Here is a 26,034-nt window from a genome sequence, read left to right on the forward strand (position 1 = left end):
TGTAATCAGACTGCCCGCATCGGATCAAACGGGAGGAAGACCTCGGTGAAATCTGCGGAGCACGAATATCCAATATCCAACCTAAAACCAACTTCACCGTGGTCAAAGGTCCTTGCTTTTGCACTTTAAAGTCCTTGTCTTCGTTTTCACCATGGCTGAGAAAAAAACCCTCCTCATAAAGCCCAAAACTAGAACTTCTTCATGCAAATGTTGGAGCATCACCAGTTCAGACACCAGTCCTCTGCTTCTCCTGCCACACCCCCCTCATGTCAAAACCCCTGAGCTTTCAGTTCTGGTTGGGCTGCGTTCAAGATAATGATCCCAGTGGATATTTTTCTACATGAAAAACATTTATAAGACATGCTTGCATATACAAAGATTTTTGGCATTTAGTTGTTTTTTTTCCTTTTTTTGCAGCACTACAGGCCTTTTATTTTTCATTTTTCAACAGTAGGTAGACAGGAAAGAGGGCAAAGAGAGGGGGAGACATTCCGCAGAGGTCGCTGGGTCCGGGACTCGAACCCGGGACAGGCGCATCGAGGACTATAGCCTATGCACATGGTCGCGCGCTTAACCCCTACACCATCAGTCTTGTATTTCGTTTATTAATGTTTTTAGTTTCTATTTATGTATTTTTTTGTTGCTTCACACAGATTTGGTGTGACAATGTCAAACTGTAATGTTAGCAGCACAGCGCACTACACTGATGGCTGGAGGCTTCAAGCCATAACTACAGCCAACAGTGAATCAATGGAAACACAAAAAAAGGGGCAGAAGGTCCGACCCAGGAGCCATTTGGAAGGATTTTGTGCAGCCCCCAGCTGCAATTTAAGAATGATACAAATTTGACCTCCCAGCCTCTGTGATTGATAGAGGTGGAGACTTATTTTTAATTATGGCAAAATCAATATTAGTAGCAGCAATAATGTTAATGATCATATGATAAATTGATCAAATTTGCCAAAAAACAAACATTCAACTTGCATGAAAACTGTAGACTTTACAACAATGTGCGTGATAGACACTAGAAAAGCGTTTCCAGAGAGTATATGATTATATATAGACTATGTTAACACACATAATCATATGCTGCTGTCACTCTGCTTCTTGCTAAAATGCATTTTAGGTAGGTTAAAACAAGAAGCATCAAGCCCCAGGTCTCAGTTTTAATGCATGCTTGTTTTGTGCAACGCATGTATATTGGGATAAAGGGTGTGTAATTCATACTGTTCAGAGAGGGTACAGTTTTTTCTCTTTAAAAAAATGTTGTGAGAATGTTTTAGATGGAGCCGGTTATCAGACTATATTATAGTCCTGAATTGCAGTATATTATCTATTTTATCTGTCAACCTCAACCATTAAAAGTATTAAACTTTGGTCTTATGGTGCGGTTTTTAATTCTAATTTGTCAATAAAATAAAATTACATGAACTGAATTAAACAAATTCTTAAACAAATCTTATGCAATCTTTATTAGAAAATCAGTTTCTATTGTTTGAATGTGAGAAGAAATCACAGAGACAAAATAATCAGGACAGGATAACCGGATTATTATTCTAATGGTTAGTCCCTGCCAAGATCCTGTTCCGGAAGGCTTACATAAACCGTTTCTAAAAGACTCCAGGAAACAATACCCTCAACAAATGCAATATTAAAACAACAACTTCTGATACAATACCATAAATTTCATTTAACTGTCAGTTACCTCCGCTTCCATAGTGTGATACTTCAGACACAGACATACATTTTTTTATCTGCAAAGGAAGGATATTCTTCTTGGTTTCATTGTATGGACCTCAGTATCATCTCTTTGAATGATTTAAACCTCTCTGAGTCCACACTGCCTCAAAGTTTAAAAGATGTTGCTTTTTTCCCCTAATAAATCACATATGATTTAACAATAAGTCTGTGTTTATGTTACACCAGGCTTATTTTAAGCTTGATACATTCATCATGTGCGCTCATGAGTGTATTCTGGTTTTCTTTACTCTTACAGAGTGTGTTGAGAAGGCTGCTTTTCCCTGCGTTGGTGGCACCAGCGATCACCACATGGACTCCGCTGCGAAGTCTCTCACCTCGCCTCTCATCCTTTAAATGCTGCTTGATCTCTGCTTGCAGGTCACACACTGAGATGTCCACTGATGGAGTAGAAAAAAACTCAGGGAAAGACACTCAAAGCGATAGCAGGTGATGAAGGATTCAGAAGCACATTAATTGTCTTAATTTACTTGGGGCACAAACTTATATATTCAGCCCCCTTCACTCAGATACAGCTTAATAAAATCCAGTGGATCCAGCTGCCTTCAGAAGCAACCTAATTAGTAAATAGAGTCCAGCTGTGTGAAGTTTAATCATAGTACAAATCCAGCCGTTCTGTGAAGAACATTAGAGAACAAACACCTTAATAAAAAGAGGTATAGCATAGCTTTGGGGATGCTGTTCACCAGCAGAGATGGCAAAGTTGGTCAGAGTTGAGGGGAAGATGGAGCTAACCATGGGTTATCCTAAGGTATCTCTATAGTCATGCTGCTATAAGTTCAGGGAGTTGGAGGACATACTAACTACTTTCTCCTACTACTTTCCAGTTCAGCATGATTTGAAGTTATTAGTGCCATTAGCTTTATCTTCTTTCTGTTCTTTAGAAGTTACATAACGAGTTTCTGTTTAGCTGTGATTCCTTCCTGGAGGCGGGCATGGCTGAGCTATTGCTGCCAATTACTTAATGTTCTCTCTCTGTAGATGATACACTTGACCTTGCCTTTCCTTGTATGTCCAAAAACGTACTTGGCAATAAAGCTTTTCTGATTCTGTATAACTGTCTCTCTCAAACACAAAGGAACTGAAGAAGCTATTGCAGCCTCTATGTTCTTTGTTTTATCCCATATAATGCACTACTAGAGTTTAGCTCTTTAGTTTGTCTTTAATATCAAAGGACTACAGAACCAGCGCTATGTCTGCTCTATCTTCTCAAACACCCAGTTGGTAGGGGCAGATTGCTGCTCACACTAATCCACACACTAATCCAGGTTCTGCTGGATGTTTTGTCTTGTTAAAAGGGGGTTTTCCTTTCCACTGTCAACCCATGCATTCTCAGTATAAGGGACTGCTGCAAAGATAATGACATGATGCAATTAGCTGTTTCCATAGACAGATAAACTTTTAGCAATTTGCAAAAGAAACTGGAATTGACAGTACTGTAATATAGCGAGGATCAAATTGGGGTGTATGTAACTGAATTTATCTGTATGAGATTAGACTGATATGATTATGTATTTCTGTATATAAATTGGATCTTGCAAAGTGCTTTGAGGCAATATTTGTTGTAAATTGGCTCTTCATAAATAAACTGAATTGGATGCTGGAAGAAAGCCAGTCAGAAGCTGCACAGACTTCAGACTGGGACAGAGGTTGACTTTCCAGCAGGATAATAAACATACAGCCAGAGCAACAATAGAATGGTTTAGATCAAAACATATTCATGTGTTTCATGTTAGTGGTTTGTCCCTAAAAGGCAACAAATCATCACTCTCGCAGTTAAAAATCTAAAAATATCCTGTGCCTTGAGAAAGAAATTAAACCTGTAGACCATCTCATCTCCAACTAAACCCCAGGAGATGACTGCCCTGTTGTTTACATAGCTCGAGAAAATTAGGATGTGTTCAGATGCAGCAATGCAAATTGAAGTTGTACTGCCATGTTTGTTTCAGAAGTAAACGTTTTTGGCTATGAATCTGTACAAATCGTACCTAGTGTATTTCATTTGTGATTTAACAAACTAACATGCAAAATGCAAACTCAGTCCTGAATGGTCTGAGCTACAGGCCTCAAAGTGAATCTGCTGAGGGGGCCACTCCAGGTAGAGGTGTTCAGCACAGCTATCAGTAACCATACATACCTTGGTCTAAGACTCCTTCCTCGATAAGCTCATCCTCGCTGAAGTCTATAAAGGCTTCGACATGGGCTAAACTCTGTGACAAAAGTTAAAAAAAGAGGCAGAAGCTGTCTGAATGCAGCATGCAACAACAGGCTAGTTTAGACAAATTAACAAAAAATGTATCATGATATTCCCAGTAACAGAGTGATGTACTTAATTATTTATAGTTTATGTCAGAAGAGAAAAATATTATGAGGCAAACACAACAGAGCAGAACTAACGTAGATTGTATAGAGCCTTGCAAAAGTATTCAAGCCTCTTGATCCTTTTCACATTTTCTCATGTTTTAATCACCAACTTCAATGTATTTGAGATCTTATGTGTACATGTGTAAATGGAGAATATCTCGACCAACTTTTCAAAACATCTCAAACTCAGTCGGATTGGATGGCGAACATCTGTGAGCAGCATTGTTTAAGTTTCAGACTTGAACCAGCTTTAATTGAATTTAGATACTTTTTTACATATTAATATGTTTTCTAAGCCATTCCACTACAGCTCTGGCTGCTTGTGTTGATACCCTGAACCTCCACCACAGTCTCAAGCTTTTTGTAGTTTATAACAGGTTTTCTTCCAGGAATGTGATGTAATTTGCTCCATCCATCTCCCATCAACTCTGACCAGCTTACCTGTCACTGATGGAAATAAAAAACGTCCCCACATTATGATGCTGCAACTCCCATGTTTGTAAGTGGGGGTGATGTTTTGAGGGTGATGCTAGCTTTCTTGTGCACATAGGGTTTTGCAAGTAGGCCAAAACGTTTACACACGTCGACAAAATTGTTGGTACCCCTCGGTTAATGAAAGAAAATCCCACAATGGTCACAAAAATAACTTGAATCTGACAGTAATAAGGGATAAAAATTCTATGAAAATTAACAAATGAAAGTCAGAAAGTGCTTTTCAAACATGTTTCTACAGAATTATTTAAAAAAATAAACTCTTAAAACAGGCCTGGACAAAAATGATGGTACCACTGTGACCAAAGGGACATTTTAAATCAAGGTGTGTCCATTAATTAGCATCACAGGTGTCTACATTCTTGTAATCAGTCAGTGGGCCTATATATAGGGCTACAGGTAGTCACTGTGCTGTTTGGTGACATGGTGTGTACCACACTCAACATGGACCAGAGGAAGTGAAGGAAAGAGTTGTCTCAGGAGATTAGAAAGAAAATTATAGACAAGCATGTTAAAGGTAAAGGTTATAAGACCATCTCCAAGCAGCGTCATGTTCCTGAGACTACAGTTGCACATATTATTCAGAACTTTAAGATCCATGGGACTGTAGCCAACCTCCCTGGACGTGGCCACAGGAGGAACAGTGATGACAAAACAAAGAGACAGATAATACGAACCGTAACAAAAGAGCCCAGAAAAACTTCTAAAGAGATTAAAGGTGAACTTTAAGCTCAAGGAACATCAATGTCAGATCGCACCATCCGACGTTGTTTGAGGCAAAGTGGACTTAATGGGAGACGACCAAGGAGAACACCATTGTTGAAAACAAATCATAAAAAAGCCAGACTGGGATTTGAAAAATTAAACTTTTTGGCAAGGTACATCAGCTCTATGTTCACTGATGGAAAAATGAAGCATATGAAGAAAAGAACACTGTCCCTGCTGTGAAACATGGAGGAGACTCTGTTATGTTCTGGGGCTGCTTTGCTACATCTGCCACAGGGTTATGGGTCTTGCAACAGGATAATGACCCAAAACACACAACAAAAACACCCAAGAATGGCTAAGAGGAAAACATTGGACTATTCTGAAGTGGTCTTCTATGAGCCCTGACCTAAATCCTATTGAGCATCTTTGGAAGGAGCTGAAACATGCCGTCTGGAAAAGGCACCCTTCAAACCTGAGACAACTGGAGCCGTTTGCTCATGAAGAGTTGGCCAAGATACCTGCTGATAGGTGCAGAAGTCTCATTGACAGTTATAGGAATCGTTTGATTGCAGTTATTGTCTCAAAAGGTTGTGCAACAAAATATTTAGTTAAGGGTACCACCATTTTTGTCCAGGCCTGTCTCAAGAGTTTTTTTTTTTTATAATTCTGTTGTAGCATGTTTGAAAAGCAATGTCAGACTTTCATTTGTTCATTTTCATAGCATTTTTATTCATTATTACCTTTGTCAGATTCAAGTTATTTCTGTGACCATTGTGGGTTCTTCTTTCATTAATCGAGGGGTACCAACAATTTTGTCCACGTGTGTAATTATAGTCCCACCCGACCAGAGCACATTGTTCTACATGATTGCTGTGTCCTCTACATAGCTTGTACCAAACTGCAAAACAATTGCTTTCTTATTACCAATCTTCCATAAATGTCAGATTTGAGAATTGCATGACTATCAACGGATTCTCCCACCTGAGAAGTGGATCTCTGCAGTTCCCTCAGAGTCACCATTGGCCTCTTGGCTTCTTCTGTGATTACTGTTCTCCTTGTCCAGGCTGTACGTTATTTAGGTGAATGGCCAATCTTTGGTAAGTTTGCAGTTGTGTCATATTTTTTTGTTTTTAGATGATGTACTGAACATAACTATGTGAGATGATCAAAATATGAGATGTTTCTTTATAACCCGACCCTGCTTTAAATTTCTCCACAACTTCATCACTGTCCTTTCTGCTGTGTCCCTTGGCCTTTGTGATGCTGTTTGATCAGTTATGTTCTCCATCACACCTTTTCACGCCTTCACAGAACAGCTTGAATTGTAGAGATCAATTTACACACCGGTGGACTCTATTCCAGGTGACTTCTGAAGGTAATTGCTTGCACTGGATTTAGGGGCATCAGAGTAAAGAGGGTTGAAAGCAAATGCATGCTATCATTTTCAGATTATTATTTGTAAAACATTTTGAAAACTACTTTGCAATTATTCACTACTTTCAGCCTGTTTTTCGCATTAAATCCCAATAAGACACATTAATGCTTGCAGCTGTAAGGTTACAGAACATGTAAAGGTTCAAGGTGTATGAACACTTTGCAGTGCTTTGCAAATGTTGCAAATGCAGATCATGAATCCATTTCATTAATTTATAAATTCAAAACATCGAAACCGGTCATTCATGAAAACATATAAATGAGGAATACAATTAAAATATTTAGCCAATAAATGCATTTAAAACACATTCAACTTCTGTGTTTCTTTTTTGCATTGGCATTGTTCTAATTGTGTGTTCCAACCCATAATAATTTCAGAATCAGAATCAGAATCAGAAAAGCTTTATTGCCAAGTACGTTTTTGGACATACAAGGAATTTGTTTTGGCGTAGTCGGTGCAATACAATACAAATTAAACAGTATAAACATATCTACAATATAATATAAATATATGTTCACAGTTTTAAGTGAGTGAGAGTAAGTATAGAGCAGTATAAGATGCGAGAGCAGTACAACAGTGCAGGTGATCATTGTGCAAGTAAAGCAGGAGTCCAAGCTGAGCATTAATGTAACGCATAGAGTTACAGGTTACAGGTGTCCTGTCAGCAAAAAAGGGGGGGGTGTGGGGGAAAGGGAGAGTGTCAGGGTGGTTTCCGGCCTTTGTTAACCAGGCAGGTGGCAGATGGGAAAAAACTGTTCTTGTGGCGTGAGGTTTTGGTCCGGATGGACCGCAGCCTCCTGCCAGAGGGGAGAGTTTCAAAGAGTCTGTGACCGGGGTGGGAGGGATCAGCCAGAATCTTCCCTGCCCGCTTCAGGGTCCTGGAGGTGTACAGTTCCTGGAGCGACAGTAGACTGCAGCCAATCACCTTCTCGGCAGACCGAATGACACGCTGCAGCCTGCCCTTATCCTTGGCTGTAGCAGCGGCGTACCAGATGGTGATGGAGGAGGTGAGGATGGACTCAATGATGGCTGTGTAGAAGTGCACCATCATAGTCTTTGGCAGGTTGAATTTCTTCAGCTGCCGCAGGAAGAACATCCTCTGCTGGGCTTTCTTGATGAGGGAGCTGATGTTTGGTTCCCACTTGAGATCCTGGGAGATGATGGTTCCCAGGAAGCGGAAAGATTCCACAGTGTCAATTGTGGAGTCACAGAGGGTGATGGGGGCAGGTGGGGCTGGGTTCTGCCTGAAGTCCACAACCATCTCCACTGTCTTTAGAGCGTTGAGCTCAAGGTTGTTCTGGCTGCACCAGTCCAACAGATGGTCCACCTCCCATCTGTACGCGGACTCGTCACCATCAGAGATGAGTCCGATCAGAGTGGTGTTGTCCGCAAACTTCAGAAGCTTGACAGACTGGTGACTGGAGGTGCAGCTGTTGGTGTACAGGGAGAAGAGCAGAGGAGAGAGAACACAGCCTTGGGGGGAACCGGTGCTGATGGTCAGGGAGTCAGAGACGTGCTTCCCCAGCCTCACGCGCTGCTTCCTGTCAGACAGGAATTCAGTGATCCACCTGCAGGTGGAGTCGGGCACACTCAGCTGGGAGAGTTTCTCCTGGAGCAGAGCTGGGACAATGGTGTTGAAGGCAGAGCTGAAATCCACAAACAGGATCCTGGCATAGGTTCCTGTGGAGTCCAGGTGCCGGAGGATGAAGTGAAGGGCTAGGTTGACTGCATCATCTACAGACCTGTTGGCTCTGTAGGCAAACTGCAGGGGGTCCAGGAGGGGGTCGGTGATGTCTTTTAGGTGTGAGAGCACAAGGCGCTCAAAGGACATCATCACCACAGAGGTCAGGGCGACGGGTCTGAAGTCATTAAGCCCTGTGGTCCTTGGCTTCTTGGGAACAGGGACGATGGTGGAGGACTTGAAGCAGGCTGGCACATGACATGTCTCCAGTGAGGTGTTAAAAATGTCTGTGAAGACTGGAGACAGCTGATCAGCGCAGTGCTTCAGGCTGGCTGGTGAGACAGAATCCGGACCAGCAGCTTTCCGGGGGTTCTGTCTCCTGAAGAGTTTGTTGACGTCCCTCTCCTGGATGGAAAGAGCCGTCCCCGGCGTGGGTAGGGGGCTGGTGGGGGGGAACTTCAGGGTGGGGGTTGGAGGTGCCAAGGCCCCTCTTGAGGTTGGGGAGGTGGGGATGGTGGTGGGTTGTGGCTGCAGCTGTTGGGGGGCGTCGTGGGGGATGGTTGCAGGACTGTCCCTTTGTCTTTCAAAGCGGCAGTAGAACTCGTTCAGGTCGTTGGCGAGGCGTCAGTCGTTGATGGAGTGGGGGGCTTTCGGCTTGTCGTTGGTGATTTGCTTGAGCCCTTTCCAGACAGACGCAGAGTCGTTGGCTGAGAACTGGTTTTGGAGCTTCTCAGAGTACAGTCGTTTGGCCTCTTTCACTGCCTTGCCAAACTTGTACTTAGCCTCTCTGTATATGTCTTTGTCCCCACTCCTGAAGGCCTCTTCCTTATCCAGTCTTAACCTTCTGAGTTTAGCTGTGAACCAGGGTTTGTCGTTGTTGTAACTCACCCTGGTGTATGATGGTACACAGCTGTCCTCACAGAAGCTGATGTAGGAAGTCACAGCCTCTGTGTACTCGTCTAGACTGTTGGTAGTAGTCCTGAACACATCCCAGTCTGTACAGCCTAAACACGCCTGGAGATTCTCCACAGCCTCACTGCTCCACTTCCTTGTCGTCCTCACAACAGGTTTGCAGAGCTTTAGTTTCTGCCTGTATGCAGGAATCAGGTGGACCATGATGTGGTCGGATTGGCCCAGTGCAGCACGTGGGACGGCGTGATAAGCGTCTCTGATGGTGGTGTAACAGTGATCCAGAATGTTGTCCTCTCTGGTCGGACATTTTATAAACTGTCTGTATTTGGGGAGTTCGTGGGTCAGATTACCTTTGTTAAAGTCACCAACGACGATTACTAAGGAGTCCGGGTTGGTCCGCTCCACACTCAGTATCTGGTCGGCGAGCATGCGCTGTGCGACCTGCACGTTAGCTTGCGGCGGGATGTAAACACCGACCAGGATGAACGAAGCGAACTCACGGGGGGAATAGAAAGGCTTACAGTTTATGATGAAGGTCTGGAGAACAGTGCTGCTGAATCACTGTCACGTCGTTGCACCAACCACTGTTGAGGTAAAAACAGATTCCTCCACCTTTCGCTTTGCCGGAGAGTTCCGTGTCTCTGTCCGCTCTGTAGAGCTGGAATCCTGCCAGCTGCAGCGCAGAGTCCGGTATTAATCCACACAGCCACGTCTCCGTGAAGCACAAAACTGCCGATGAATAAAAGTCCCTGTTTTTCCCCAACAGCAGTTGTAGTTCGTCAACTTTGTTGGGAAGTGAGCGCACGTTAGAGAGAAATATTCCAGGTAACGGTGTTCGTAGTCCACGCTGGTGAAGACGTACCAGCACCCCAGCCCGTTTCCCTCTCTTCCGGCGTTTCACCGCGTGAACAAAGGTGAGCGGAACCTTTGACCAGAAAGTCCAAATATTCCAGAGCAGTAGGCAGAAAAGTGGGAAGGTATTACACCCACAGTCATTAATAAGATTTCACCTAATAGGACATTAGACACCCTTTGGTTCCTTCCAGGTCCTAAATGAGACACATACAACTCGAAAGACAGGTTGACTTAATACACTGTGTCACTGATTAAACACTAACTGAAGTTGTAGATGCAGTGTGTTAAAAGCAAGGTCTATGCACTGATTCAGCTGCTTGCAGAAATATGTGCAGATGCAATAACTTGAAGTAACTGTTCTCCTTATAGCCTTACATGACTAATATGACTGCTTACATTTCATTGTCTCACATAGTTATGAATGAAGTTTGACCCTCAATTTCATTTTAGTTCATTGATTTATGCACAACTCTCTAAAAGATCCAGCCAACAGATTTTAATCAGATATAGTTCTGGACTTTGACTGAAACCCTGCAATGCCTTTATTATTTTCTTTGTCAACCGTTCTGTTTTCAGTCACTGTCCCATTGAGTTATGAATTAGCAAGTTTTTGGACAGGGTATAGCTGATGGAATAGAAGGCAGCATATTTGAAATTTAAATATTTTGGCATGCAGTGGAGTTCATTATCCACTACATGACTGCATGTGGCTGCAAAACAAACCAAAATCATGAAACCTCCACCACCGGTCCTGAAAGTTAGGATGACATGTTGCTGAGCAGAAGAGTGGTTCCTGTCTTCTTTCAGATGTGATTCAGCCCACCCTGGACAGGATTAAGTAACTGTAAATAAGAAATTGGGTGTCTATTCTGTGTAGCGATAATTTACTGTGCAGAGACACTTTAAAACAATTAGTGGCAAAATATAGTGCTGTGTAAAAGTATTTGCCCCTGAAAGATTTGAACAGTTTTTGGTTTTTAAACCAAAATAAGTTCCAAATAACACTGTCCTCAACAGCATCAAACAAAGGATTCAAATCTAGAAGCATGAGGGTAACAGGGTTAGGGGAGTGGTTATTATCTAAGTAAAGCTCAGTGAACACCTGAAATCAATATGTCTGAAGTATTAGGATTTAATTTTGTGGTACAGTCCTGCATTAGACTTACCAGTATATCTAAATTAGTCTTCCTGTTTTCCAGGCCGTATGTCTCACCGGTCCTACTGTTGATGCATTTTTATCTCATTGCTACATGCTTCTTTTGTATCTTAATCTAGAGTACAAACGGGGAAATGCTTCAATATTTCCACCACAACATGATCGGCATCTTGATTAACATTAAGGTACATACACACAACAGTAGTATAGCTGCAGAAAAACAGGAAGCATCAGACTCCAGTACTTTGACCCGTTTACTTACATGGAAAGCCATTAGAAAAGTAGCATTGTTTAGGTGTCAGATAAAGATTTGACTCCTGTCATCATACAGATTGCATACTGCTGATTAGCTGTGTTCTCAGAAATCTGAGTCCAAAATAATAGCTTGCTTATACAGCTTCAAGGAACCAAAGCTGCTGACAAGCAGCTAAAACAAAGCTTCTCAGGGGAGAACACCTGGATTGTCTGGTGGGGTCGCTGCCAAAACTATTCACAGCGGAAGACATTTTGGCCAACTTCCACTGGGATGAAAGCATTTACCTGCGGTCATTGACCTGTGCTGAACTGCTGCAACAGGATATGTGAGAGAAACTCAGGCTTTGTAACAATTAAATGCAAATGAGAAAAACATACATCCGACCATACCTGGCAGAGAATTATGGAATAACCACTCTGGGAGGATGTTCAGTCAGTCGTTTTACTTTGTATCCTGTTAATCAGCCAAGTGCAACAGCTCATCAAGCCAGCAAGATTTCTCTTTTAATGGCACATTCATTAGCACAATTAGACTTGTGCATGTACTTGTTATACAAATGCAATTTTTACAGATGTTTCGTGATGTCTCTCTCAACACTGAGTAGGACCAATTTTTATTATAGTTGACATAAAAAAGTATGTCCAATTAATTACGAACTGATAAAAATTTTTTTGAGGTATTTTAAAAAAAAAATGAATGTTTAGCTGTTAAATAAATAGATTTTGTGTCAGATCAATGGCTTTTTGCAACAAACTCCTCAAAGAGTAGTGAGTTCATTTTTTTGTACAGTATTTTACTAGCTGCCTGCAGACAGTCTTTACATATAGAACAATGTAATCCACATGGAGCAGCTCAAAGGGGAACAAACCTTTTTTTGCTTTTGGGACAAACAATTTCCTAATAAACTGCAAAACTCCTTGCACATTTTTTTTTACCTTTTCAGTTTTTGTTATGTTACAACTATAAACCTCAAAGCATTTTATTGAGATTTTATGTGATTGACAAACACAATGTAGTGCAAGACTAAGACATGGAAGAGAAACGAAACGTATGTTACAAATTATACAGTAGCATAAGAGGACGGTCATGTAATGAGTAAATAGAGTCCATTTGTGTTTAATTAAATGTCAGTATAAATCCAGCTGTTCTGTGAAGGCCACAGAGATTTGTTAGAGAATATCAGTGAACAAACAAATCATGAAGACCGAGGAGCACAGCATGCTGGTCAGGAGAAAGTTTTGCCATTGTGCAAAAATGAAGAGAGCCATCGACCTAACTGACCACTGGGGCAAGGAGACCTTTATTCATTGAGTCAGCAAAGACACCCATGGTAACTCTGGAGGAGCTGCAGATATTTACAGCTTAGGTGGGAATCTGTTGACAGGACAACTATTAGTTGTACAATCCAAAAATCAACCTTTCATGGAAGCGTGGGAAGAGGAAAGCCGTTGTTCAACAATAGCCATAAAACTCCAGTTTGCCACAGACCATGCAGGGAGCACGGCAAACGTCCAGACGAAGGTGCTCAGAATCAAATTTTTCGGTCTACGTGCAAAACGTTTGTGCAGCAGAAACAATAACAGTGAACATCAACCTGAAAACACCATCTCGACAATGAAACATGATGGTGGCAGTATCATGCTATGGGTATGCTTTTCTTCAGCAGGGACAGGGAATGTGGAGGAAGTTAAACATAGGGCAAAATACTTTGGACTGGGACAGAGGTTTAGCTTCCAGCAGAAAGGATGGTTAAGATCAAAGCAAATGGCCCAGTCAAAGTCCAAACATAAATCCAATTGAGAATCTTTTGTGAGACTTGGAAATTGTTTCTTACAGACTCTCTGAAAAAATAGATTAAATTGTTTTAATTTCTAAAAAAGTTTCAGGGGTATGAATGCTGCTGCAAGGCACTAAACATACCAGGTAAATCAAACAAATTGGTAATGTTTTCAGGCACAATGTCACATGTTAAGAGATGGAAAATAACATTTCACAGTTATGTTTTTCTTTACTTATTGAATGTAAAATGCAGTCCTGCATAGCAGTAATCAAATGCTGTACTTGCACTGCAGTTTTCTTTAATAACTGAACAGCTCAACAAAGTCTGTCAGAGGCAGAAAGTCAGTTCTGATACAGAGACGACATCAGAATTACAAATAACTCAGCATAGTACATGCTTTTGTTTAATAGATCATTATTAAAATTAATCTAATGTTAGAATTTTTGAAAAAAGCTCTGATGGGTTTACTTAATTCATCCTTAACGTTTGCTTAATCTTGTTATCTTCAGCATAAAGTAACAGGGTCAGAAGAAGCAAAATAAGAACATGCATGTATAGATGAGCTTTTGACTTTTGGAATTGAACAAAAACAAACGTACTACATGTCCTCCAGCAACATGAAAACAGGAAGCCTCTGATTCCTTTAAGACCAACTCTAGAGATAAAAACAAAAGAAACAAAAGCTTTGTGTGGGAGTGAAACTGCTGAGGTCTGACCTGCAGCACGATACACACCGCTTTTTCCCAAACTCTCTTTAGGAAAAAATAATATCAAAGAGTTCAGCTTATTGTTTTTTTTTAGATTTAGAATATGTTTATATTATTTCTAAAAAATTGTGTCTATAATCTCCTTTTTTTATGCAACAATTTTATCAACAGAGTGTTTTCGGCCTAAGGCTGCTTCAGGGTTGCGGGTATAGGGACAGAAGCAGGTTGTTTTTGAACGATGCTTCACGTTATACAATATTACCTCTCTGTTCAGGTATTAAATCCAGCTGTGTATTTATATCTAATATTGCACTAAACTGTTAGATCTGGTTTGGACAATGCCTCTAATGACACCGGGGATTTCGGTAAATCTAACTTAACGTTTATAAATTCAAGAAAAAAAATGAGGCCAGATATAAATACAGGGCTTTATAGTAGCATCTGAGAACAACATGAATAATGAAAATAGCCTGGCTGAATTCAGTTAGATGCAACTTATACAGTAACTGCGTGCTAATCAGAGGTGAAAACTTGAATTTTCACAACCCCACCTTAAGAGGACCTACCCGTTTCAGTCTTTGGCTCCAGTCCTGATAGAGGCGTCCCAGTTGTCCCGACATCTGTCTGAGAGCTTGTCTCCGCTGAGCCTCAGTCTCTGCATGGATCAGATCCCCGAGTCCTTCCACCTTCAAGCAGATTTATATAGAATATCAGTGCACATATTTATTACAAAAGATTTGCATTTATTTATATCAAAATAATTAATTTTAACAGGATTAAGTAAATAATGTCCTCTCTTAATGTGCCTCATAATCTCTTGCTAGAAAATAAAAAAAACTTTATTTATATACAGTTAAGCCCAAAATTATTTATTTCCATAGGCCACCCAACAGGAGCCCACCTCTGCAGGGCATGTTCCGAGCACCCACACCAAGGGGGGACAACCCCCGCTGGTCTCCCCATGACACCATCAGAGACACCCCAAGCCTTCCCACACCTCCAGTCGCCGCTGAACCAGCACAGGTGCCACAACCTGCGGCAGCTACGATGCTGAGTAATTTTGAGCATAACTGTAGCACCTTTCAAAAGTAGAAGTTACAAAGTGCTTCACAAGATAAGATTGAAAAACAAAGAAACATTTGAGAACAGATATAAAATGAAAAAATAAAACATTAAATAATATTACAGAATACTATTCACAACACAGATACCACTCTATTTGTAGACCTAGAAAAGGCCTGCTTATTTGTCTTAATATAGGATTAAAGGGGTGGTAGTGAGTTTCTGGTTTAATCTCCTCAATCTATTCCAGACTTTTGCCCCTTTTCCACTGGCTCGTTTTAGCCGGAGCGGCTCTGCACCACTCGGTTTAGCTCTACTCGGTACAGTAACTGTTTCCACTGACCTCCCAATGGCTGAAGCTATGGTGACTGAAGCCCCACCTCCAGCCATGAGTGTAGAGCGCTGTGCTGCTATTAACGTTACTGTGTTGTAACATTAAAGTAATCTGCATGAATAGATAAAAAATAAATAAAAACCAAAAACATAAATAAACTAAATACTAATAACATTTGTATTAACTTATATGCAAGAATGTCTTATTTATGTTTTTATGTCTAAAATGATCCACTGGGATAATTATCTGGACCACAACCCAGCCAGAACTTAGAAAATAATGCTCAGGAGTTCTGATGTGGGTCTGCTAAAGGACTGTAAATAAGTTTCCTAACCAAACATGTTGTTTCATGGTGGTTTTGTTTTGTGTGTTTTGGGGGAAATGTTTGTACCTCTGAACATCTGATTTTATGTGTGATCAGCTGGTTTAGGATGTTATTACATACAGCACTCTCCCTGCATGTAATTCAGAAAGCTGATTTGTCCTTTTTCTTTTCTGTCAGCCTTCAGGCATGGTTTATGATCTGTAAATGGTAAAATTACATGTTTGACCTGCTCCAGCCACTCTGGTCCTTAATATTATTGTAGTCGCTCTTGAGTTTTATTAACTTTTCCCTGCACTGTCTCAATGAAAACTTCTCATTTCTCCTTCTCCCACAGCCAATCAGTGAAAAGCAGTCTGGTCACGTCACATGTAATCCCTACTCAGCCCCGGTTGGACCTCCTCAGGAGCAGGAACCCAAAAAGTAGGTACCGGTACGGAAAAAAACTGTAATGGAAGTGCTTGCAAAGCGACCCGAGTGGAGTCGAGTAGGGCCAAATTGAGCCAGTGGAAAAGGGGCATTTGTACCCTGACTGAAAAACTTTACCACCTTTAGTTCAAAGCTGAGACCAAGGTATGGCAGAAGAAGCTTTGGATGAGGACCTCGGGTTTTGGTGAGGGAGGAATGTTGTTAGGATATCTGAAGCATATTTTTCTGCAAGCCCAACATGATGAATAAAAGTTGCCTATAAAATCTTAAAACTAATTCTTAAATTATTTTATGTTTTTTTGGGGGGGGAGAATTCTGGTTGCAGCATTTTGAACCATGTGTAGGCTTGTGGTGATCTTTGATAAGGGCGGTATGGGCAGTTGCCCTGGGTGGCAGGTGGGGCAGGGTGTGGCTGCAGTCAAGCACCAGGTAAAACAAAAAAAAAACACATATAGTGCCTTGCGAAAGTATTCGGCCCCCTTGAACTTTTCAACCTCTTGTCACATTTCAGGCTTCAAACATAAAGATATAAAATTCTAATTTTTTGTGAAGAATCAACAACAAGTGGGACACCGTCATGAAGTGGAATGAAATTTATTGGATGTGTCAAATCCTTTTGTCAAATAAAAAACTGAAAAGTGGGGCGTGCAATATTATTCGGCCCCTTTACTTTCAGTGCAGCAAACTCACTCCAGAAGTTCAGTGAGGATCTCTGAATGATCCAATGTTGTCCCAAATGACTGATGATGATAAATAGAATCCACCTGTGTGTAATCAAGTCTCCGTATAAATGCACCTGCTCTGTGATAGTCTCAGGGTTCTGTTCAAAGCGCAGAGAGCATCATGAAGACCAAGGAACACACCAGGCAGGTCCAAGATACTGTTGTGGAGAAGTTTAAAGCCGGATTTGGATACAAAAAGATTTCCCAAGCTTTAAACATCCCAAGGAGCACTGTGCAAGCAATCATATTGAAATGGAAGGAGTATCAGACCACTGCAAATCTACCAAGACCCAGCCGTCCCTCTAAACTCTCATCTCGAACAAGGAGAAGACTAATCAGAGATGCAACCAAGAGGCCCATGATCACTCTGGATGAACTGCAGAGATCTACAGCTGAGGTGGGAGAGTCTGTCCATAGGACAACAATCAGTCATACACTGCACAAATCTGGTCTTATGGAAGAGTGGCAAGAAGAAAGCCATTTCTCAAAGATATCCATAAAAAGTCTCATTTAAAGTTTGCCACAAGCCACCTGGGAGACACACCAAACATGTGGAAGAAGGTGCTCTGGTCAGATGAAACCAAAATCAAACTATTTGGCCACAATGCAAAACGATATGTTTGGCGTAAAAGCAACACAGCTCATCACCCTGAACACACCATCCCCACTGTCAAACATGGTGGTGGCAGCATCATGGTTTGGGCCTGCTTTTCATCAGCAGGGACAGAGAAGATGGTCAAAATTGATGGGAAGATGGATTGTGCAAAATACAGGACCATTCTGGAAGAAAACCTTTTGGAGTCTGCAAGAGACCTGAGACTGGGATGGAGATTTATCTTCCAACAAGACAATGATCCAAAACATAAAGCCATATCTACAATGGAATGGTTCACAAATAAACGTATCCAGGTGTTGGAATGGCCAAGTCAAAGTCCAGACCTGAATCCAATCGGGAATCTGTGGAAAGAGCTGAAGACTGCTGTTCACGAACGCTCTCCATCCAACCTCACTGAGCTCGAGATGTTTTGCAAGGAAGAATGGACAAGAATTTCAGTCTCTCGATGTACAAAACTGATAGAGACAAACCCCAAGAGACTTGCAGCTGTAATTGCAGCAAAGGGTGGCGCTACAAAGTATTAACGCAAGGGGGCTGAATAATATTGCACGCCAGACTTTTCAGTTCTTTATTTGTTAAAAAGGTTTGACACATGCAATAAATTTCATTCCACGTCATGATTGTGTCCCACTTGTTGTTGATTATTCACAAAATAATTTTTATTTTACATCTTTATGTTTGAAGCCTGAAATGTGGCAAGAGGTCGAAAAGTTCAAGGGGGCTGAGTACTTTCGCAAGGCACTGTACCATGTGTCTTAGTTGCCTTGAACACGTTTTCTATTTATTTTATTCTCATGCATTTAAAGAAGAGGTGGCAACCTTTGCTTGCTATTGACAAAATTTTGATCCAAACCAACACCAAGGTTTCTTGCATGCTCTGGGCTTTTTAGTCTCATTGAATCTAGCTCAGCACTGATCTCTTATCTTTGCATTTTTGGGATAAAAAAAAACATAGCCGAAGCAACATGTTCTCTAAGGGGGGACGTATAGTAGTGTTTCTGAAAGTTTTTTATGACAGCTTTGTCTAAGTTTTATATGCAAGGATGTCATGTTGGATTTTGGTGAGAAACCTCCGACCTTCTCACTTGGAAATTCCACTTTAAGGGACCTCTCTGCTAGCTTTTCCAACTTCAAACTTGGAAATTTCAATTTTCAAGAAAAATCAAACTCACAATGAAAACGCTCTAAAGACAGTGGAGATGGTTGTGGACTTCAGGCAGAACCCAGCCCCACCTGCCCCCATCACCCTCTGTGACTCCACAATTGACACTGTGGAATCTTTCCGCTTCCTGGGAACCATCATCTCCCAGGATCTCAAGTGGGAGCCAAACATCAGCTCCCTCATCAAGAAAGCCCAGCAGAGGATGTTCTTCCTGCGGCAGCTGAAGAAATTCAACCTGCCAAAGACTATGATGGTGCACTTCTACACAGCCATCATTGAGTCCATCCTCACCTCCTCCATTACCATCTGGTACGCCATATACGGCAATAAAGCTTTTCTGATTCTGATTCTGAAAATGCGTTCTTAACGTCTTAAGCAGAAGCGTCTATTTTCCAAAAAATGCATATGGCATTTCTCAACTTGTACAATGCCTAAACTGCTAATCTTGGTATCAACTAACAGAAAGGATATCCCCACTGTGACATAGTGGACATTAATAAATGTATAGTACGACAAGCTGTATCTAGTTCAGGCAGCAAACTGAACAGGTCATGACACTTTTAAAGAAACAAATATGAAAGGGACATAGAGGAAAAAACAAAAAACGATTGTTGAGGTACCGGGAAAATGTCAATAACAGTCATACCAACAGTGAATATAATATCTAATATCTTAGCTACTTCATGGTTCTTCTATCTGCAGCTAATTGTGTGAAACTATTCAAAAAGGCCGTAGAGATGGTAGCACTGGGTATTTACTTGAGTGGTTATAGTTGTGAAAAGTCCTGGTAATGACTGGACTAGGATATGAGATCACCATGGAAATTAAAGGACATTGAAGCATCTGTTTTCATTTAGAAAACATTTCTCCATTTAGCTGTTTATCTTCTGAGAAAACATTTATAAATACATAAGGCTGCACATTTCAGTACATAAAAAACTGTGATCTACAGAGGCCTGATAGTTGCATTTATGCATGAGTGTTTCACAACCCACTGAAATAAACACTAAAGGTCAAAATATGGAAACGAGTTAATTTTTCTGTTAACATTTCATACATGGGAATCCCCCTTAGAATTGACCCTGATCATTGCATTTTTATCCTGAAGGTTAATAAAACCTGAAAAGATATTTGCGTTTAACGCTCTCCTCTGACTCGCCTCGGTTAAATCGAGCTTCCCTGCGTGGAAAGCCCTCCGCGTGAACTCCCCAGCATCAGCAGGCCTCATGCCAGGCACGCTTCCTGCAAAACACACGCACATTTGCAAACAAAAACATGAAGAGGCAGCACGATGTATGCATGCATCATGCACATAAAACACACACACAACCACAGCAGGATCAAACAAAGGGTCAGTGCATCACAACCAGCAGACTTGCAGGTTAACGAAGGTTATGTGTATATTGTTCTCTCAGCCGTTTTTCAAATCTCTTTAGGAGACCACAGGGAACATAAAACTATCTATAATAAATATACAGTAGGGTTAGTGTATTAGATTATAATAGACAACATCAAATCTTTCCACAGTCCAGAAACATGACTGTTAGGTTGATTGGTTACTCTAAATTGCTTTTAGGAATGAGAGTGTGTATGGTTTTGTGTTTCTGTGTGACTAAAGACCTGTCCTGGGGTGTATGGAAAGCCATTTAATTCAAAATTAAATAAATAAATACTGATATTGATAAATTATTAATTAATATTCCATGAAATAAATAAGTATCCCCATGAAATAAAATAATTATGTTAAAAGAAATGTTCATCTTATTTTATTTTATTAATTTCAAGATTTATTTAATTTACTTAAAGATTTATTTATTTAACTTAGAGATTTATTTATTTCATAATGCAGTTTTATTTTATAAAGCTACTTTACGTATTTCACCCCGTTTTTCATTTTAAGCCCTTTTTATTTCATGTTCTTATATTCAAATGAGGGGGCGGAGTTTTATCTGTGGGGCGACGCTGTGACATCAAGGCCGAGCTCAATTCGTGGCTGTGGCCGGCAGAAGCATGCCGCTGCCTGCCAGAAGACAGCATGCCGGAGGGAGCCTCCCCACAGATAAAACTCCGCTCCCTCATTTGAATATAAGAACATGAAATAAAAAGGGCTTAAAATGAAAAACGGGGTGAAATACGTAAAGTAGCTTTATAAAATAAAACTGCATTATGAAATAAATAAATCTCTAAGTTAAATAAATAAATCTTTAAGTAAATTAAATACATATTTAAGTAAATTAAATAAATCTTGAAATGATTTAAATAAAATAAGATGAAAATTTCTTTTAACATAATTATTTTGTTTTATTTCATGTCGATATTTATATATTTCATGGAATATTTATTAATAATTTATCAATAGCAGTCTTTATTTATTTATTTAATTTTGAATTAAACGGCTTTCCATACAGCACAGATTATATCATATAATTGTTCCTGAAAATAAAAATCTAACAGGACGTTTACTAGTAGCGCTCTGCTTCCTCTTGTACAACACTGCCCTCTATGGAGTCCACAGAGAAACTGCAGAGACGCAGTTTCTTTGTGAATCACAATAGGACTGGTCATGCTTGCCAGTGCAAATATTTTAAGCAGCTGAGAAACAGTGACGCAAGCATACGTTTTCTCTTTCAAGTCACACCCATATACACTGACACCCAGAAACTGAGCATTACTTTACAATCCTGGGTCATGTTGTAATATATGAAGATGCAGGAGCAGGGGTGTTCACCTAGAGCTTGTAAAACAGCAGTAATGACAGCAGGACCACCATGGATGTGGAACTCCACACTGTCTTCTCCAGTGAAACTATGAGGAGCTGATAACAGAAAACAAAATCATCATCAGAAAAATAAACTCAGGCAGACACATTTTTGGCACTCCTGGTAAAGCTCTGCAAAAAGACTTCAAAGAAATTAATCTTTTGTTACAACAGAATAAGGCTGCTGATTATTTTGTTTCCCTGGGGTATAAACATGATGTGACGCAGAGGCCTATTTATTTAGCCAGTGACCACTAGGCTAAAAAAATGACTCATGTATATCTTACAACCACAAACAGTGAGAATGCTAGTAAGGAAGGTAATAACATCTCCAAAACTCACTGTTAGGGATTTGAGTAAGATCTTGGGGTCACCATGTCTCCATAACAACCATTTCTAACCGTTTCTATCCCTACTGAATAAAGGTACTTTATTTAGTGTGAGATTATGGTGCTGTAATTAAATTTGAATTTATTTTAAGGCTTTTTACGCATCTGTACCAGGGGTGCCAAATAATTTGTGCATGTCTGACATAGATGACACTGCTGCATTAACTCAGCTGAGGAAATGGTTTTGCATCATTACATCTGTAGCATAATAATGTTACAATATCAAACAGACAAGACAAGATGTGAAGTCTAAGTGTAGAAGTCTCACCTGGAAACCAGAGGACCAGTCCACGGTCCAGTACTTCTTTAGAGTGGGGGTCTGTGATGCTACGTAACAGGGCAGTTCGTGGAGGAGGCAGGTGATTTCTGAGCCCAACCATACATCTTAATGCTGTAGTTGCAGCAGGACCACTGATGCGTACCACAGACACCCCACATCTGCCATGACCTGATGACAAAGCGAAGATGGTGTCAGCATCCACAAGTCCAGCCAAAACTCCATCTCCAAAGGGTAGACAGCGGTACAGAGGGATGTTTCTGCACAAGAAAAGGTAAACAGTAACCTGCATTTATTATTTAGTCTCTTTAGTCTTGTCAGATTACAAGATGGTAGACACCAGCATGTCAAGTATGTTTTATTCCTAAATTATTGCTCTGACAATGAATATGGATCATTTTAGATGAGCAACAAATTTCTTGTAGTTACATTAGCTTTACTTAAATGGCACGTTCTTCTGATCTGTGTCATATCATATTTGAACACCAGGAATATAAGAAGCCATGAATTATTTGTTATAGTTTCTAGACACTCGATCAATCAAAACCTAATAAATATATTAAGAAAGATTCCAATTAAATTAATTTTATAGGCATTTTTTGGTGTGGCATGAGTGATTCAAACAAAAACAAATTCTTCATCACATTTTTCTCCTACTTAATACACATGTACACAAATTAAACATTACATTTGTATTCTTCTGCATTAAAAGATGAAGTTCTTTTAAGACTTTTACACATTGTTACCAGGAATGAGCTGTATTTAAGTTAGTGTAACACTGTATTACAAACATTTCTAAGCTATGAATCCGAAATTAGTCATTTAATATATAACAAAAATACAGAGAATGCATTATTTCAATAAACGATTTCACACTTTCAGTTTTCTAAATCAAAGGTTTTAATAGTTAATGTGAATAACTATAAATGCATTTCTAAGCCTTATCACATTTTCATTTACAGTACTGTGCAAAACTGTGCAAAGATTTTTTTTTAACTAATATACTCACCAATAGCTGTTTGGGAATAATCTTGCTACTGCTAAAATCCTATTGTACCTGTGTCGTGCTGTGTTGGCCCTGGTATTTTAAAAGGAATAAGCTAAAGAAACGGGAAGATCACTGACGGTCTGCTGGTCAAAAAAGTTACTTTTAATAGTTTAAGTTTAGAAACAACACTGACGAATCCTTTGAGTTTGAACGCCTTTGAAGCCTAAAAATGTCAAATATTAGATTAAAATTGTTGAAAATTTGGCCAAAATTAACAGCTTAAGATTCTTGCACAGTGCACGGTACTATAACTTCATGAGATAATTTTTTATCATTTTTAACAGGACAATGCCGCTGTGTCAATTTAGTCTGAGTTATTTAAGTATAAAACAGAGAACCAACCTCGTCTGAAGTGCCCGAATCGCAGCTCTGTATATTCCTCCACAGACAGTTGAGACTGGCAGCATTTTTGCAGAATAATACATTTTAGACTCTAATTTATTGGCAGTTTATTGTACAAACTGAGATCTCCTCCATCATCGGAACATTTTAACCTGCTAGCTGAATCAGGGGAGCCTGATAGCGTAATATTTGCTAACATATACTGACAGTTGACAATGTGGGAGCTTCTTTAAATTAGCAGACCCATGCTGTCCGTGTGTTCTTCCTGTTTCTGTGTTATTGTCTGTAGGGTGTCTGAGATTGGTTAACACTTTCCTTCACGCAGACATGTTCTCTATTACTATTCGTCGAAAGACAGTCCATCAACAGAGAGTCCCGCCTTCTGTGCATCGTAAAATCAGTTCCGTAAATATTGTTTCCTTCAGACGTTCCGCCTCATTTGCATGATCGCATTCCCTAACAGTTCGCCGGGGTCATCTGAACCAGACAACGAAGTGTAGGAGGAGTTTTCCTGGAGGGATAACCAGTCATCTATCTATCTATCTATCTATCTATCTATCTATCTATCTATCTATCTATCTATCTATCTATCTATCTATCTATCTATCTATCTATCTATCTATCTATCTATCTATCTATCTATCTATCTATCTATCTATCTATCTATCTATCTATCTATCTATCTATCTATCTATCTATCTATCTATCTATCTATCTATCTATCTATCTATCTATCTATCTATCTATCTATCTATCTATCTATCTATCTATCTATCTATAAGTTGTACATGTGGTAAATGATTCAGTCAAGTAAAGGATTCTGTTTGCAAGGAGCTGGCATGGCCACAGGCACCAAAGGATATAAGTGTTGGCCTCATGAGTGAAGCAGTACATTAGCTTTTTAGCATAATTGCCTTATGATTCAGGCAATTATGCTAAGGCTAATAAATAGTAGCATCATCAGGCAGTTTCAGGAGCAACTAAATGGTCAATCAGAATAGCAAGTGGAAGTTATCAGACATAAAGGATTCCTCATGAATGCATTAGACTGCATTATTAATCTTTGTCTGGGATCGATGGCTTTGTGTTTTTAGTACTTATATGAGGCTGGGATGTCATTATGTGTCAGTAAAAAACTTGAGTTTTACAGCATCATGGTTACACATAGATCTATATATGCGGAGCATTTCTAAATCTGCTATTAAATATAATGAATGTGCTGGTATTTTGTTTGTTAGACTTAATTCAGTCAAAATATTTTTTTAGTTGAATCCTTTTTTTTTTGTGTTGCTTGCATATTTATTGGCCCTTTATAGTTTTGGCTTACATAAAGCCTGGTATCATTTGATCTCTAGTAATCTCTGTGAATTTATTATCAGGTCTTAAACACAGAACAATCGTGCATAAATAAAGTTACAGTGTGCAGACGTAATGTGCGCTGATGTATGTCTGTGCCCCACTGCAGAGCCTTGCAGCTGTCAACCCTCTGAGCTGGTGAGTAAGCAGAAATTCAGAGGTGCCTCTGAGTTGTGAACCGTACTAAGGGGAGGGCCGACAACCTGCCACAGTGGCTGCAAAGAGAAACACCATGCAAGAGGTTTTGAATTGTGTTCATGCAGAACAGGTACAACATGAGGTCTGGGAGCAATTTCTAACCTGGGGTCTCAATAATTTATAACTTTTTGCATGCTCATTGTAAGCACAAGGTGTAAAAGCTGCCACCTAACAGCTACTGAGTTCTGTATAAACATTGTTAATGAGACCTTGGATGTCATTACCAGTGACAAAGTTCTCCTTGTAAACAACAGTTATATTTATTTGTTTGTTGATGCACACCTGAAGTACAGTTTAACAACTCCCTCAGTGGTTTGAAATACCCATGAATCCCCTGATCCGTACCATAAATATTTGTTTTAACATCTTTGTATCCAATGCATAAATCAGTATTAACCTATATTAGTCCACAGTCTACATTTTTAAAGTTGTATCTGCAAGCAAACATGCCACTATTTGCTGTATTAATGTCAGTTATATTTGTGCACACAGATTTAATGAGAGCACATTAGGGCAATTTACACCGTAAAACAAACTTAATGCATACTACCGTTCTTGGTCAACTAAAATGTGACATTACTTGTACCTTTACCTGAACACCAATAAATATTTAATCAAGAGGGATATTTTTTGCATCGATAAATTAGTCATATGGTCTATTTAGTTTTCAAGGAAAGGGCGAGATAATAAAAGTCACAGAGGCCCGTTGACTCTGCTGCAGGTACCACCATTCTGCCAGGGAGGACTATTTTTATTATCCAAATTTAATAGCAGGTCTATGTAGATGTATTCGTTTTTTGCTGATCATATTTAGCATTTGTTATTTTATGAAGTCATAAAATGTTCACAGGATACAGCATCTCTTATTTTCAGAACATAAAAGATTTGTCCAAAGGTTGCTTTATTAAAAAGAAC

General features: G+C 39.9%; 1 protein-coding gene across 3 annotated transcripts in view; it reads right to left on the reverse strand.

The window, feature by feature from the left end:
• The window catches only part of gtpbp3 (GTP binding protein 3, mitochondrial), a 52,918-nt gene extending 29,079 nt beyond the window's left edge, over positions 1–23,839 (reverse strand). For 2 of the 3 annotated variants that reach the window (XR_007039660.1, XM_047374937.1), the window contains exons 1-7: positions 23,566–23,839; positions 22,167–22,435; positions 21,480–21,566; positions 19,911–19,993; positions 14,671–14,790; positions 3,896–3,968; positions 1,995–2,138 (exon numbers count right to left, since the gene is read on the reverse strand). Coding sequence is in view for 2 of the 3 variants with exons in the window: in XM_047374937.1 (XP_047230893.1) it covers positions 1,995–2,138; positions 3,896–3,968; positions 14,671–14,790; positions 19,911–19,993; positions 21,480–21,566; positions 22,167–22,435; positions 23,566–23,648 (859 nt within the window). In the remaining variant the exon portion in view is untranslated. The remainder of the gene's footprint in view (positions 1–1,994; positions 2,139–3,895; positions 3,969–14,670; positions 14,791–19,910; positions 19,994–21,479; positions 21,567–22,166; positions 22,436–23,565) is intronic. The other variant, XM_047374936.1, reaches the window with a different exon arrangement.
• Positions 23,840–26,034: the final 2,195 nt, after the last annotated feature.

This window comes from Girardinichthys multiradiatus, chromosome 9, assembly GCF_021462225.1.
Source record: "Girardinichthys multiradiatus isolate DD_20200921_A chromosome 9, DD_fGirMul_XY1, whole genome shotgun sequence".
In the NCBI taxonomy this organism is placed as follows: domain Eukaryota; kingdom Metazoa; phylum Chordata; class Actinopteri; order Cyprinodontiformes; family Goodeidae; genus Girardinichthys; species Girardinichthys multiradiatus.